This window comes from Chenopodium album, chromosome 6 (assembly GCF_948465745.1).
Source record: "Chenopodium album chromosome 6, dcCheAlbu1.1, whole genome shotgun sequence".
NCBI classification, from domain to species: domain Eukaryota; kingdom Viridiplantae; phylum Streptophyta; class Magnoliopsida; order Caryophyllales; family Amaranthaceae; genus Chenopodium; species Chenopodium album.
In genome coordinates, this window is record NC_137839.1 from 72,478,133 (window position 1) to 72,495,585 (window position 17,453).

At 30.7% G+C, this 17,453-nt stretch overlaps 1 protein-coding gene across 1 annotated transcript; it reads left to right on the top strand.

The window, feature by feature from the left end:
• Positions 1-11,131: 11,131 nt before the first annotated feature.
• Positions 11,132-16,406, top strand: LOC145636257 (protein yippee-like At5g53940). The gene is made up of 5 exons (XM_081687768.1): positions 11,132-11,293; positions 13,313-13,356; positions 15,460-15,568; positions 16,013-16,068; positions 16,158-16,406. Exons 1-5 carry the CDS (start codon positions 11,198-11,200, stop codon positions 16,234-16,236), a joined length of 384 nt encoding a protein of 127 aa, XP_081543894.1. The 5' UTR covers positions 11,132-11,197; the 3' UTR covers positions 16,237-16,406.
• The last annotated feature ends 1,047 nt before the right edge of the window (positions 16,407-17,453 follow it).

Consider the following 17,453-nt stretch of genomic DNA (forward strand, 5'->3'; position numbering starts at 1 on the left):
TCCTGTAATGAGATGATTGGGTTTGCCGTCTAAAAGTATAAAATGGAGTGTCTTAGAGCATTGCGCCTAAATCAACCGACGGTAACGAGATGTATTGTGAAAGCTAAGAAGTCAAAAGGTGAGACTACTAGGAATAAAAAATATATGGATATGTTTGAGTAGGCTTGAAAACTTCTAAGAACAAACAAAAAAAATGAAATTAAGTAGTGACAAAGAAGTGTTGGTCAATTAAGTACATAGAACGTCCTATACTTCTCATTTTAAGTAGTGCTCTTCTTGTGACTTTCCTACAAAGTCTTTTTTGAATAATTTATTTACAGATAATTAGATAATTATTTTCTGATTTGTACTTTGTTTACCATTTTTTTGGTAAATTGTTCAAATGTATAGATTTTGATCATTCTTATATTATATGAATAAATCTTAACCCTTTTGAGGTGTGATTGCAAACTTGTAAAATAGAATTGCATAGAAAATACTAAGTAATGATATGGAGTTTACAAGTATCTTTATAAATGTTTTTCAAATCACACGTCATTCCTGGTGTTGTTAACAAGACTTGTTTTCTGAGTTTGTGTGATGACAATTGTCAAAGCATATACTTGTTTCTACCAATCATTATATTACAAATCAATTAACTACTTGATATATATAAAAAAAAAAAAAAAATCACCAACTTTTATTTGTGATTGGTCATAGTGGTACTTAATCTATGTTATATAAGAAACTCTACCAGACATCAGTATATAGAGGTTACTCGGTAAATTTAAACTAGGGGTGAACATGTTCTGGTTTGGTGCGGTTTGAGTATAAACCAAACCAAACCGCAAAATACGGTTTGGTCAATTTTCCAAACCAAACCAAACCATATTAATATTGAAACCAAACCAAACCGTAATAATGCGGTATGGTGCGGTTTGGTTTGCGGTTTATGATGAGACGACATTTTTTCCTTAAAAATTGTGAAATATTAATAAATTTATAATAAAGTTCAAATAATTAGCCCAAACGGATTAAATTATACTACAAAGTTTTAATAAAAATAACAACCAACTAATCAAGTGCTAAATAATAAAAATAATAAATAACAAACTAACAGTGGAAAAAAACATAATACATTTGTCCAAAAAAAAAAATTCATACTACATTATAGTTTTTAATAATTGGCAGCAACTTGACAACATCAGGGGCTACATTATGCGATATCAATGATTGCTGGAGCTAAACTGATCTTGGAGTATAGTAGTATACATAATTACTGACCGTCTTCTAATGATTTTTCATGTTTTTTTTATTATTTTTTACTTTTTAAAAATATATAATAACTATTTTAATTTTTATAAATATTATATTGAATATTGAAATGCGGTTTACTGGTTTACGGTTTGGTTTGATTTATAATTTTTGAAAAACCAAATCAAACCGCAAACCGTATTTCCCAAAAAATCGAAACCAAACCGTATTTTTTCAAACCGTAAACCAAACCAAACCGCTAAAATGCGGTTTAGTCTGGTTTGGTTACGGTCCAGACCAAACTCTGTACAACCCTAATTTTAACTATATGAATTATTTTGTTCTTTTACAAGAGACTACATAATTTAACCTGACCAACCGCACACAAAACGCCCGGAGTTATCTTTTGAACGACTATACTCGTTAATTTTTAAACCTTTTCCACCAGAAGACCGAAAGTTAGCTGATTATGTATTTGGATTAAGCACACCAATCACTATAGAAGTGACCAATTCGCACAAGATTACGGAATATCTTGATTTTAAATTCATTGTATCTTGTCTAGTATATTTAAATAATTTTAATTTATTTTTTCAGAATAATACAAATCAATTAAAAATTAACATCAAGAGAAGCACCCTGGAAGTTGCTAATAAGTATCTAAAAATTAGGCTACGGAGAAGGACGGTATATTAAAAAAAAAAAAAAAAAAAGCAAATGAATGAAAAATGATAATAATAAAGAAATAATGTATCATGTGAAGAAGACAAATGTAGTTATCAGAGATAGAAAAAATAGACCAATGACTTGTTCAGGTGAGGACTGAGCTCGGTACTAGTGGAAACGCATTAGTGTTAATTAATTATTGGATTTATTTATTTATTAGTGGGAAATGTGAATGCATTTTAGACATTTCTGTTAATACGTTCTTGTCCTTTCATTTTCTTTTACGGAGTTTTTGCTTACACACGGATGCGACTTTACTTTCTTCTACCTTACGCCGTCTTCACATTTCACAACCTACTTCTTCTTTTTTCTTTTTTTTTTTTTTTTTTTTTTAATGTGTCTGAATATAATTTATTGATTTGACACAAATATGACTTTTTTTTTTCCTAACACGGATTTAATCCTTTAACTTAAGGTTTTATTTACACATACTCTATATTTATTATTGTTAATAAAAGGCAAAAGCTAACGAATGTTCCGAGGACGTTATATAAGCTAGCTAAAAATAGTAAAATTAAATTAAAATAAACATTTATTACACTGATCGACGCGTGATTTTATCATGTTTTCTCAAACTAATACTACCATTTTACGTACGGAGTAATATTTTAAAAGCTTATCCAACGTCCCGGGGTGTTCGTTAGCAAGATCTATCCTTAGTAAAATTATATATTGCACAAATCTTGACTTTTAATACTCATACTAGTACAGAGTATTAATTTTCAATATATTGCTTTTCATTTACTTTTTCTTTTTCTTTTTTTTTTTTTTTTAATGTTGGTACACTATTGTAAAATCCATTGTTCGGATGCCTTAAAAAAAAAAAAAAAAAAAACAAAAACAAAAAACATATTTACTATTTAGTGTATACTCTGTACGTGAAACACGTTGTTCCTCAATCCAACCAACGTATTTTACCTCAAACGAATGTTCTACAATTATGATTTGATATGCCTTCAAAATACAAGTAATAAAGTAAAGCATATACCAGTATCCAATTCTGTAATGATAATTGCTACTTCACGTAACTTAAAGGTCAAATAATATTCTAAAAAAGAATTTACACAAATTCAAAGTATAAAATGGAGAATTCAATTATCCTTTTAAAAAATATACATACATGGATTAGGTAAATACAATGCATTAATATTAAAGAAGAACCAAAAAAAAATAAAAAAAAGAATCCAAGTAGCTCGTGCATCAACAACAAATCTCGAGGATAATCAAATACGAAAGTGATTGAATTACATAAGCTAAAAAAATAGGGCTGTGCCAGAACACAGAGAGGTGGCGTGACTACCTTAAAAGGATCATACGCACATTTATAACATTATTTAATTATTACTCATATGTAACATTATTTAATCAGGTCAATTTTGTCCAAATTAATAGGCTAGATAATTTTTAACTAGGTATAAAAATAAGGAAATTTCCACTTTAAAGTACCCTTTAATAAGGTTTAATTTATTTATTTATTTTTTAACGGAATAAGGTTTAATTCAATAATCTCTTGGCTATAAAATGCAAACTTTATCACTTGATCAAATAAATAATGTAATCGTATGTTTTAATACACACTAAAAAACGTGCAAAGTTAGGAAATCATAAAAAATATAAACATTAATTACACTAATTTACCCGTGTTTTTATCATAAATTTATAATTTTATACAAATTTTTTAAATGTATTTAATGATTATATATAACCCTAACTACCCTTAATAATGTTACATGATTACTCTTTAGTGTAATAATTATTCAAAATAGGTGCTTGACCCTAAGAAGAAGACTAAAAAATAAAAACATACGGAGTAAATAATAATAATGAATGGTGGCCGAAAAAGAAGGATGACGTTGACGGACAGAAAATAGTGGGACCCATTTCTAACGCGGACCTTGTTTTTTGAGGAGAGAGAAAGCGCGGCTGCCCACTTTTCGTGTGGGTCCTCTAACTTTGGTCGTCGATATCTATTGCCAAAGATTTGCTGCCTCCTTTTTTTTTTCTTTTTTTTCTTCGCCATTTTTTTATTTTGTTTTTTAGGCGCAGTACTCCTTGTCTCCATATTGGCATCATATTTTAATACACCCATTGTAATAAAATCAATCTACGAGTACAACGAATTGACAACTTTATAAATACAAACCTACCATGCCGGGTCTGTTTTGACTTAAATGAATTGAAATGATCCGAGCTGAATTGAATAGAGTTGAAATACATATTTTATGAGAGAAGAAAATGCTAAAGTTAAGTTGAAGAGAATGTGCCCTTTGTCTCAGTTTATAATTCGTGTTTGTATTTTTTTTTTAAAAAATGAGAATAGAAAATGGATAAAGTATATATATAAAAATCCTTTATAAATACAAACCCACCGCACGGGGTCCGTTTTGTTTCATAGAAATGATCAAGCTAAACTGAACTGATTAGAGCTGAAATTAAGTTGAAGATAATGGGCCCTTTGCCCCGGTTTATAATTTGTGTTTGTATTATTTTTTTTTTCGGTATTTAAAAAATGAGAAGAGAAAATGGATGAAGTATATATATAAAAATGTAAAAAAAAAAACAATTATAGACAATAGTTAAAGAGGAAAAGTGAAATAAAGTAAGAAGTATGTGGATAATTTATAGGCAATTTAGGAAGTTTAATGAATAAAGCCAAAAAAAATGAAGATATAATTGTTTTAACATAGTATTCGAAAATATAAACATGAATAACATTTCAATACTCCAAAATGAAAAAAAAAAAAAAAAAAAAAAAAAAAGGAATTATAGTGTAAGTCGGAGAGAGTATTTACCGAAGAAGTTAGAGCGGTAAATAAATATTACTCCGTACTAGATTTTATATCTGATAATTGGATGCAAAGTAGGTTTAGTATACATGGTTTTTGAATAACGTTTGATTAGTAAAACTTGATCTAATGATAAAGATTATGATTTTGTATTATAATTAGGGTCTATTTCTGATTTGCTGAATTGAACTGAATATTTTATGAGATGAAGAAATTAGGAACTGAATTGAACTGAACTGAACTGAACATAAGCTGAAGAGAGCAAACCTTTAGTTAATAACTATTGTATTAGCTGATTATATTAACTGTTTTGACTAGCTGGTTGTATAAGAGCATTTGATAGATACTGTAGTTTATTAAATCTTAGGTTATGTTCTGATTGACTGAATTGAACAGAACTTATTGGGGCTGAACTGAAAATAATCTCAAGAGAACATGCTCTTAGGCCCTGTTCTCATTGACTGAACTCAGCTGAACTGAACTGAAGTGAAATGAATATTTTATAGGAGAAGGAAATTAGGAGTTGAACTGAATTGAGCTGAGCTGAACTGAACTTCAACGTATGAGAACAGACCCTTAGTATATGAAATTGCAATCATCATTATATGTGCAAATTTTTATTACTAAATATCTGTAATTACATAATGAAAAAAAAAATTATAAAAAATTACATACTTCGTAACAAGATCCCACTTAATAAAATATACATCAATACGAATCTAATAAAATCTCACTTTATATATTTCTTCTTCATAGATTATCGTACACATAAGGTTAAAGTTTGATCAAATATGACAAACGGATTAGATAAGCAAAAAAAAATTAAGGTGACTTGTCATCTCTTCTCTACAAATTTCATGTACTACCTCCATTAATTATTATGTGCAACAAATGAGTATTATATATGATACATAAAATATTCCTTTGTAGCACTCTAAATTTAATTTTTTTTTTCTCCCTTCATACGTAGCATACATTTAACCTACAATTATATAATATCGGTGCACACACTCATATGATTTGTTCTAGATGAAGAGATCAAGTACACAAATCAAAATAATTATACTTTTTGGATATGGAAATTAGAAGTGGCATTATTTGTTTAAAATGATATGCATTATATTATACTTGTATTAAATAATAAAGTTTTAATGAAATGTTTGGTTGGCTTAGTTAAACGCATGAAGAAGCTAGGTGGGAATTGAAGAGTGACAAAGAATGGTTGTGCTTGTTGTGTGCTCCATCTGTCCGGCAACGTACAAAACGACAAATAAGTAATGGGATAATTATATTGGCTATTATATGTAGGAACTCACCAAAATCCCTCCAACTTATTTTTAAATTATATACACTTTCTCTTCAATTATTGTTCGTTGGGACCTCTCTATACATTTTCATTTGTGATTAATCTTACAATTATCAACTCCACTTTGTTCTTACATTTGTGGGTTGTGAGTAATTATACACTTTTCAATTTTTTAGGGAGATTCATCAAATTATTAAAAAAAAATAATCATAATGTACAAGAGATTACTACACTTAGGAGTTAGAACTTTGTACTTGCTCTTTAACTTAACTTCTTTAAGCTATACACTTCCTATATTTTGAGGACATACTGAGTATATGTATATTTTGGCTATTTTTTTATTTGTATGTTTGTTAAATCTAACTAATTTTGCTTAATTTTTTACTGACATATTTTGATATGTCCAGCTTAACCCTTTTTGCTGAATTTACTCACATTTTTCTATTAAACTACATTTAATTTTCTTTATCTTACCTCATTCTTGCTAAAAAACCAAAGATAACATACTCTTGGAGACTTGGACTATCAAGTCATGCTTTCCACCGTTAATCCACGTCCTAATTAGACTATTAGAGGGCTTGACTTGATCAATTTTGGTATTAAAAGTAGGTTACTAATTACAAAGTTTGATATACATTTAATTTGACATTTAATTGATTTTTTTAAAGACATTTAATTTGACACATATAAAGGGATAAAAAATACTGTAAGAATATTTTTTTTTTTTTTTTTTTTTTTTAGGGAAAAAAAATACTACAAGATTTAGCTCCAACCGCGCGCATTGCTTTTACTAAAATTTCCAACGTACTCAAACTTCTCAACCTTCATTTATCAAAATTATATTTACCATACTTGAACATAATGTTTGTTTTTATACAAGTATTTGATTTCAAAAAAAGTAAAATATGCTAGGAAATAATAAAAATTCAAATAGTTCATTTAAAAATTTTACCCTTGCATTATTTAATTTGTCAAGTAGTTACGCCATACATACATATATAGTTGGTGTTGTACTTTAGGGCGAATATAAATACTAAAAATTGACCAAATTTAGGCCACTTTTATGATCTATTGTAGACCCGTGCATATCTTTTTCTTCATCTCCATCATCATACAAAACAAACCGTGCATATTTGCACACGTAATTAATTCTTTGAATACGCCTATTTCCTATTTCTATCCACTGTACATCAATTATTTATTTATGCATGCATGCATGATGCATGCTTGTCATATTATCATGACCTTTATGTATGATAGCATACACATGATAACTTTCTCATCATAAATATTCAGTCATTTCATCGTCTACAAAATATTCAACGTATTTGGCTATTGCAACATTCCTTCACTTGGACCATTCATTTGTTTGTATATCACCCTCTCCATTTTAATTACTTTGTTCATTTTAATTTGTCATACACCACGGATAATGAAAAATAAAAATTCTTTGAATTAAATGTATAATCTTTGTTTTTAAGTACTTGTTCTATTTTTCTTAAATGTATATACTGATGTTAATCTTTGATCAATAATATCTTTAATTATCAATAACTATAAATTCTAACAGATTTATACAAATGTATATAATATACTCATCAATATTTTGTTCTTATTTTAATAATTGTTTTACATTTAATCATCAAATCAAAATGAAAAACTAGGCCCTGTTCTTTTGAGCTTCTGAGCAGGACAAAGCAGAACATAATAGAGCAGGATTAGACTTCTACATACTGCAAAGCGGTAGAGCAGGATAGAACGGAACATAGTAGATTTCAACGGAGCGAGCAGTGCAGCGCTGTTCTAAAAAACAGGGCCTAACCCACGGTACAGAGGGACGCGTATAAAAAAAATTTGATGAAGAATAGGAGTGTACGGCGCAAAGGAAGGTGACGTGTGAGTATAGAAAAAGACAGACAGTTACGCCGGCAAGTCGGCGTCACTGCGTTGCGTGGGCTGTATTTTTACTCACTGTGGGCCCCCACCAAAATTAGAGGGTGGAGATTTGGGCCCCACGCTCTCGTGATTCGCCACGTATATGAGAAAAGAAAGAGATAGGACTATTTTCATTTTTCATTATTCATTATTCATTATTTTTTTGAGAGAGAAAATAAAAGCAACCGCCAACAAAATTAAAATAAAAATAAATAAAAATGAAAAAGAGTGTGGGGCGGCTGCTTGTTTTCCATCCACACTCTTTGTTACGCCCTTTTTTAGTGGGAATTTGTTGCCTTTTGAGGTGACACATTTTATCAACTTTGTCTCTTCTTAACCCTTTTTTTTTTTTTTTTACTTTAAGCTTTCATTTGCTAATTAATTTTCCTAATTAGTTTGCTTTTTTAGGCTTAATTTTCCTACCCTTAATTAGACGACCACCATGTAAAGTGTTTTCTACGTGTGTCTTTCAACTAGCTCGAGCTACTATTTGGTTGCAAGGGATCTTTGTGGGCCCTTTTACTCGTGGATTTTGTAATTATAGTTTTTTTTTAAAAAAAAAATAAAAAATTAATCGTGATTAAAAAATACTCGTACGAACGGGTAGAGAGTAGAGACCCAAGTATCAAGTCGGCAGTTTTTTTTGCACTAATTAGTCCTCATTTGATTTACACAAAAATTTAAAACTATTTCCGCTTTCAAAGTTTTTTTGGGGTATTATAGGTGAATTATAAAATATTTTAAAGTTGTAATTAATATGAAATAGAGGTAATAGAAATTTCTACACCGTATTTCGTGTATGGAAATTTTATATCTAGTTTGATTTCTGTGAAGAAACTTACAATATGAAAAATTCAAATTATTAAAGGTGATTGGTAATTTAATTTTCATGTTTTGAAAAAAAATTGAAATCCTCCATGTATTCTCAATTCCACCATTTTTATGTTTTGTTGTCAATATGTGTACAACACAATTTTATATACAAATTCATACATATTCTCAATTCCACCATTTGCCAAAAGAGATTATAAATTATTTTTAATTAAGAGTATTGCAACTTGCAAGACCCAAAATCCTTATTATATTTATGAAAATGGGTTTACAATCATAAATTTTAATTAAGACCTTGAACATGGATTTAATTTTTTAAAAAAAAAATAGGATTTACAGAAAAATAGATTAACAGGACGAATTAGACTAAGGTTCATGAATTAAGGCCGTCTAGGAAATTGAGATAATGTATAATTTATCTTTGTAATCCACAATACCTTATTATGTTTAACCAAAATACCCTATTTGAGGCAGCTTTACAATAATCATCAAAAATATTGAAAATGAAAACGATTTATAATCGTAAGCACCCGGATAAAGAGTAAAGACTAAATATAGTTTCATAAGATGTGGGCGTATTATTAGGTAGACAAATGCTCAAAGTTTGTGTGTTTTGTGTTCTTTCTAATGATTCAAACGAGCAAATCTTCTTCAAAATATGATTGTTTTAAAAGATTTGATACATTTGGGTGAATGATTGATGGAGTTAGAACAAGGAGTATATCCTTCAACTTTAAAATCTACTTGTATATATTTTGTCAGTATTCTCTACAAGAATATATTTGAATATTGTGAAAGTGATTAATAAGATCACAAACAAATGACAAGTTACAAGGAGGACATAAAAGTGGACACATGGAAATTCTCTGCCAAACTTGATCCAAAGACCAACGTTCTTTCGTATGTTTTTTCTCTGCTATACATTTTTGTGTTGACTGACTTTGGAGACCGAATAAGGTTTAATAAAAAAAAAAAATATGACACAAAGGCTAAATTTTTTGGCCCAACCTAGAGGCCCAAACATCAAAGAAGTAAGCCCATCTGCATATCTGTGTCAAGTTTCAAGATAAAAAAAAACAACTTTGGAACTTCAACTTGAATTACATAAGCTAAAACACCAAAGAGCTGAAGTTGAAGTTTCAAGATTTTCAACTTCGGAAATAAAGAACTTCCCAATCTGTGGCTGAAGTTGAAACTACTTAAGCTATTCCTTACTCTCTCACCTTCAGAATTTTGACCAAAACTTTTTTTTTTTTTTTTTTTACCCCTTTTCTGTTGTGTTGACTGACCCAACTTTGAGCCCATTTATTATGTTCATAACCTTCCAAAAGTCGAGTCGGGTTGGGCCTATGTTGATCGGAAAGGTCTTGAATGTGGCTAGTCATACAATGCGACTACATTGATTTATAAGAGTAATCTTCGTTTAAATATAGGAGTAATCTCATTTTTTCATAAGAGTAAACCTATATTGTCCACAAAAGTAACCCAAATTTATTATACGAGTAAAATCAAGTAAATAACCCCATTTGTTATATCAAGCAAGGATTTTGACCCCTCCGAGTTAATCGTCCAGGCTGATAATGTTTCAAAGGGATGGAGGAATTATTTGGGATAAGAAGAGAAGACTCAACAAGAGACTCAGGATTGGACTCTATAGCAGAAAGAGGGTCGGCCTCAGATCTTACAGACTCGTCTACAAACTTAGACTCAGACTCGGACTCGGACCCAGACGACTCAGATTCATCAAACATAGGACCTTCGCCAGCGATTATTTCCAACTTCTCTCCGCTTGGCGTAGTGATCTTCACCGTCTTGCGTCATCCCTTTGAAACATTATCAGCCTGGACGATTAACTCGGAGGGGTCAAAATCCTTGCTTGATATAACAGCTTGAAAAAATAAATAACCCCATTTGTTCATTCGAGTAACCTTATTTTTTTTGTTTTAAAAAATGAAGAAATAATTCCACATATTTAATAGAATAACCGTTTTTTTTCAATTTAAGTAACCTATATACGTTAAGGTAATCCCATTTACTCATTACCGGACCCTTATTACTTAATTAATTACGTTATATTCAGACAGTATGTGATTATATAAAGTGACACACCATATGACTAGTCACATTTGTGTAAGAATCTAGGTCAACTTGATGTTACCAACATATTCTTGACTTTGTTTGGAGTATTGTCTATCTACTACCGGATCCTTGAAAGTTGAAACTGATTCTGATTTCTAACATTTAGACAAAAAAAAAAAAAAAAAAAAAAAAAAAAAAAAAAAAAAAAAAAAAAGAATTGAATAAATGTTTGAGTTGGTGAGATAGTCAGTCATAGAGATAGAGAGAGAAAGAGTGGAGAGAGAGAAAGCAAGAGAAGGGGATGGGTAGAGTCTTTCTGGTGGAGTTGGATGGCAAAGCTTATCGCTGTAGATGCTGTGATACCCCTTTAGCACTTACTGAAGATGTTCTTTCTCGGGTACATTTTTTATTTACCCTCTTTAAATTTCAATTTATCAAATTAATTTCTTATGGACTTGTTCTTTATTTTGTGTTTGTTGCTTTAGTTTTGAAGTATTTGATTGATTCTCAACTGGGTTCCTTTTAATTTGTTGTATTTTTCTGTAAATTTTAGATTTTTTTTGGTGATCATGGTGGGGTAATTAATTGGGTGTTTATATAAATGGAGAAAATATAAGTTCATCTGGTGATATATGGTGTGAAATGAGCTTCAATTTGAGATGATGTTGTTGCATGCAATGAATTATATCATATTTGTAATAATAATTGATGTTCTCATGTTGCAATACCGCGAATTTTATAATCAAACAATTTGTTGGTGGATTATATGATATAATTAGAGCCCAACCTTTGCAATTTGCAACAATGTTTCAATGAATGATTTGTTATTGTGTAAAAAGGGGGATATTCTCTGGATTTTGAGAATTTGAGTGAATCAGAAATCACTTGATCATTCTCAACAATTTAGTGGACTGAATTTATTAATTAATGAAGTGGGTGCTTGTTTTGCTGTAAGGGGACCTTTTGTCTTTAATGGAGAAAATGTTTTGATTACATATTATTCTGTGATTGTAATTTTAATTTTAGGTATGCTTGAACTTGTTCATACAATTCATGAGAGCCGACCTCAAATCATTTTGGGACTAAGGCTTTGTTGTTGTTGTGGTATGAGATAGCTGTATGTGTAATACATTTTTTTCAATACTTCTTATTGACGGCGCCATGGATTGAGGCTGAGATATGCAAGTGATTAAGAATGTGATCATCCGGTGAATGCCTAGTTGCTGTCAATCTGTTTGAGTTACTAGGGGACATAATGATGAAGGATATACAACTCTTAATTGTTTCAGGACCATGATTAAGGTAAAGTATGTGAGGATAATTGCAGTCATTCAAGGTTACCCAATTTAAATGGACAATTTGACAATTTAAACTTCCTGCATTGAGTAGCTGCCACCAGAGAAGATCCTGTTGGATATATAGGTGTAAGTTATAGTGGGCTTTAATATTTTGATGGGGGTAATGTTGATCGAAAAAGATTAATCGTGATGGTAAGAAGAAGAATAAAGGGAGAATATTTGTGAATTGCTGACTTAGAATTGGATAGTGCTTTTGTTTACATACATTACATCATACAGCTACAGCACATATTTATAGAGCGTAATGTCAATTACCTTAGCTTCACCAATTTGTAATAACAATTCTTTAGAGCTATCTTCTTGCATAGGATGGTCTCTGGCTAGATTTTGTAAGGTCTCACTATGGAGTAAATTTTTTCTAAGAGCATTCTAAGATATTAATACTCTTGATTTTGTATGTTATCTTTGAGTTATCTTCTAAGTTGGAATTGCATTAGTGAATGTTTTTGTGAGTTGCACTCCCATCTTGCAGAATTGTAACTCAATCTCTTGTTTCTGGACTAGAACTCGGATAAAATCAATTATTCCAATTAAACTATCTCTTTATTCATATTACTAACATCATCAAGATCAAAATGTTTCTCCAAATTTTGGGGGGGGGGGGGGGGGGGTTCTTCAATATCATATCGATTCATCAACACTCATGGCTTGCATTTTATAGATGACTGCGTGGCATCACATATCGGAGCTGTTGTCTATTTACTAGTGTGTAGCTGAGATTCAAAGGCATTAGCCACTCACAAGTGCAGACTTTGCAAACTGAAATGCTATTTCTACTTATAGTCATATAACCTATTATAGAGGTCTTTGCTTCTGGCTTATATTACCCAATCGTGGTGATTTCAATTTTTTTGCTCAGCTCGTATTTTTTACATAAATATCTTGTGATTCATCGTCATGTTACTAAGGCTTTGATTGATATCTTGTGATCATCGTCATTCTTCTGGGAGTTGAGATTGTTCCTCCTACTTTGTAATTCTTTTTAAAAATAAAATATAATTGGAGAAGGTTGATTCTAATATTTTCTACTGATTCACATTCTTGCCTTGTTTTGTCAGTCATTCAGTTGTCGCCAAGGGAGAGCTTATCTTTTTGAAAATGCGTAAGTTCTTAAAAATTTTCCATTCTCTATTAAATGACTTCATATGTGCTATCTTCCTCCTAATTCTATAGTTACAAAAATTAGCTGTATTTGAGGGTCTGAATCAGGGTATTGGAGAGTAGCACATGCAAAACTAATAATTGAAACAGAAAATAAATGAATTGGAAATCCAAACTAAAGCCTTGTTATTGTAGAAAAGATCAACATTAATGGATTCTTTTTTCTTTTAGTATTTTGGTTTGATATCTTTGTTTGTTGAGGGAGCAACTAATTTAGCATAAGAGATGAACTAGAACAGAGGACTCGATGTTCCCTCATCTGTATATAACATCATTTTACACCTAAGAAAATTAGAATATGAAGAATATACTGCAATACACAATGCCTTTTATGACAATGATATTTAAAACCGTCTATTCTTTTCAAAGTTGGTCTCAAAATTCCATGCTCTATTGATGTAATGTAAGAAAAGTATCTTATGGTGTGTTTGGATTCTAGAATTTCATTTGAAATTCCGGAATTGGGACAATTATAGTGTTTGGATGTCCAAGAATTTCAAATGAGGAATTTGCCCAAATTATACAACTACCAAGTAATAACCCATGAAGGTAAGGATTTCAAATGACAAGGTAAACCATGTCATTTGAAATACTCAAATTCAATAATTCAAATGATGCATTTGAAATGAAATCTATCTTCCCAAACACAACCTTATGTTAATTGGGTTTCTAACCTGCAAAGACAGTGGTTGAATCTTGGGAGAATCTATTAAATAATAGTTAGATTGTGATCCAATATTTTTTGCAGAATGTTTAAAGTGTTTGATTTGGATTTGCCATTTGAACTTTCATCTTAGCTATGCACTCTTATCCTTTAGTTGGTCTGTCTGCTGTTGAACACTTGAAGCATTGCCTGTCATTCGCTCAATTTGATCGTACTTGTTAGTTCTTTTTTCACTGCACATTAGTATATCACAGAAAGGTTTTGGTAGGGACATAAAGTCGAAGGACAGGACAATCTTGTATGGGAGAGAGTAACTATGATAAATTTTAGGCCTTTAGGGAGGTGAACTGTCCCATAATGGGGATAAAGGTTCCCTCTACCCGCTCATAAAGTACTCAACATTTCCGCCCTTCGACTTCTCTCTTTCACCAAGTCCTGACTGTCATTATCTCCTTCACTCATCCATCACTCCCTTATTTTTTTCATTTTATTAGTTTTAGTTACCCCTTAATCCTTCCCCTCATTCCAAGAATTAGGGTGATTATGCATTTGTACTTGACTACTTGAAGTTTCCATGTCCAAGTGTTGAGGATCCAACTCAGGGTACTTGAAGTCTCTTGAACACTTTAAAAGTTTAAATTAGACATGCTGAGATCCTTGAAAATCGACTAACGAACCTAGCTAATACTTTGGTAGACATACTATTTATGAGACTTCTATCCCAACTGAGTAAATAGATGAAATTCACATGCCTGCATTGGGTATTTAGATTGATATAGTACGCGTGGTTATGTAGTATGTACCCTATAGTTTGCTTTAAAGTTGAGTTTAGACACGTGCTACAAGCCTATAACTTTGCACTGTATAACATTTATACTCTTGAAGGTGACGATCTATTTTGTGCTTTTTATAATTTTAGGGTCTTGTATGGTTACATAGCGACTTTTGCTTATAATTTCTGATCAGCAGTTCAGCACTAGCTACTTATCTTGTGTGAATTAGAAAAAGATGCTTGCAACCACACCTGAAGCTTAAGTTAGCCTAGTGCGTTGACTGCTCGCTTATTTTGTCAATGTATGCATATGCAGATATAACGAGATATGAATGTATAAGAAACATGAGAGGATGTTCCTAAAATACGAGAGGAGCAAATTCAAAGAGTATAATAGGCACCTGTTAATGACTTCCGCGCAAACACATTCTGATATCAGATGTTTGCTGCTTGGTTGACATCACACAAAATGGTCTCTTTAAGGATAAGAGGCATCTAATTTTGTTTCATTTGTTCTTTTCCTCTACTCGCACAAGGAACTTGAATTACACATGCAAGACTAATATTTGTGTTCATTTTGGCTTCTTCTTTTTGGCATTGTTTTACAGAGTAAATGTGACAGTTGGACCCGAAGAAGACAGGCTTATGATGTCTGGAATGCACACTGTTGCAGATGTATTTTGTTGTGGCTGTGGTCAACTTCTTGGTTGGAAATATGTAAGATTCCTGAATCCATAAGCTTTATGTGTAACATGTTTTTGTGATTTCAAGTGAGAAATTTCCCCAAAATTCTATCATATCATTAATTCTTTTGGAGATATTGAAGAAAAACATTTCATTAGAGCCTTATAGATGATGTAAATGAAGGACAACCTAACCGTACCCCACAATGCGACTTGAGCTATATTATAAATGGAGTCTGTTTAAAGGCCGTTTGAACAAAAATATGCTCTTGCTATATCAATCAATTGCATTAGAATAAGCATTATGTTATTGAACCGATAATGATATAAAATATGTATAGCTACTAGGAGAACAAGTTACCCCTGGTTACCATACGAACGGATGATTGTATATTTGTATTGGCAGACATGTAAACGGTTACTATTCGAGTTCGGTTGATGATTATAATTATGTTTCTGTTTCTGTTTGTTTCCTTAGATGTTAGCTCGTGAGAAAAGCCAAAAGTACAAAGAAGGGAAGGTGGTTCTTGAAAGGTAAAAAAAAAAAGCAGTGATTAATTGGAGGTTTGTTAATTTAGCTGTTAACCCTGTCTGTTAATACCTATTTCATTTCTGTCAAACAGATGGAGGATAACTGAGGATTCAGGTGAGGAGTTTAATCTCGATGCTCGTCAAAACTCAAGTGAGTCAGAATATCCTTAGTATAACTTTCATAGTTGAATTGCAAAAGAAAATGGAGAAAAAAGAAAAGAAGGGTGGCGATCGGGCGGTCATTGTAAATATTTGTGTATTTGCAACACAGAGGTGTTACAATTTTCTTTTACCTCTAGTTAGTTAAATGATGTTAATTTAATCCTTTCTTTTATCGTTTACCTTTATATTGGATTGTCTAATAATTGTTCTCATTAACCAATAAGTGAATATTCATGCAATTATTTTGTTATATTTTTCCTACAGACAGAAGTTTTACCGTCTTTATGCCCATGGTAAAAAAATAAAAAAATGAATGAAAATACGTCGTTACTCCAGTAAAAGTCAGTAAGATTGGCTAAAAAAAAAAATTTGGTAAAAAAAAATAATCTCAGGTGACAATTAAGCCAAAAAATACAAATTTTCGAGCAAACTACTTGCCATTGCTATTGTTTTCGTGTTTTTTTCATTAAAAAAATCTATATTTTCAACTCTTTATAAGGAAATAAAATTTTGAAGGAAAAAAAATAATTTAAATACTAATTTTCACTAAATTTTCCTTACCCATTAATAACATTTTTTTTAAAGGAATTGGAAATAAAGTTATGTAATTTAAAATTTAGTAAAATAAAAAGATGACATAATAATTTAAATTTTAAAAAACTAAAAAAAAAAAACACTTTAATTAGCGTTTTTGAAGATTTTAAAAAACTAGAAAAAAAAAAAAGATTTTTTTAGTATAAATGCTGTCTAAGATAATTTTTTTTACCAATTTATCGCCGGAGTAATTTTTTTTACCAATCTATCATCAAGGGTCTTTTTTTAAAAAAAAAATTATTATTATTATTACCAATTTGGTCATCAATTTAAGTTAGTTAGGTACTCAGGGCCTGTTCATATTTATTGAACTGAACTGATTGGAGCTGAAATGAACTGAACTGAAAAATTAAAATGTATAAAAATATATGAAAATGTTTATGAAAATTAACAACTGAGCTGAACTGAACTGATTGGAGCTGAACTGAAAATAAGTAAATATAAACAGGCCCTCAGTGATATGGAGTAGTAGAAAGTTGAATTGAATAAATTTTACAGTACACTTTTAAATGCATCAATTAGTAATGCATAAAGTTGTAGGAAGGTAATACTCCAATATTGTAAGTAGATGAATAATCTATACTGAGTACGGAGTATAAAAATACAGAATAAAGGTTAATGGCTTAATGCCT

Coding starts and splice junctions, on each gene's coding strand:
- LOC145636257 (XM_081687768.1), top strand. CDS start 11,198: ATGGGTAGAGTCTTTCTGGTGGAGTTGGATGGCAAAGCTTATCGCTGT. Junction 13,357..15,459: donor GCTTATCTTTTTGAAAATGC/GTAAGTTCTTAA, acceptor ATTGTTTTACAG/AGTAAATGTGACAGTTGGAC. Junction 16,069..16,157: donor GGGAAGGTGGTTCTTGAAAG/GTAAAAAAAAAA, acceptor TCTGTCAAACAG/ATGGAGGATAACTGAGGATT.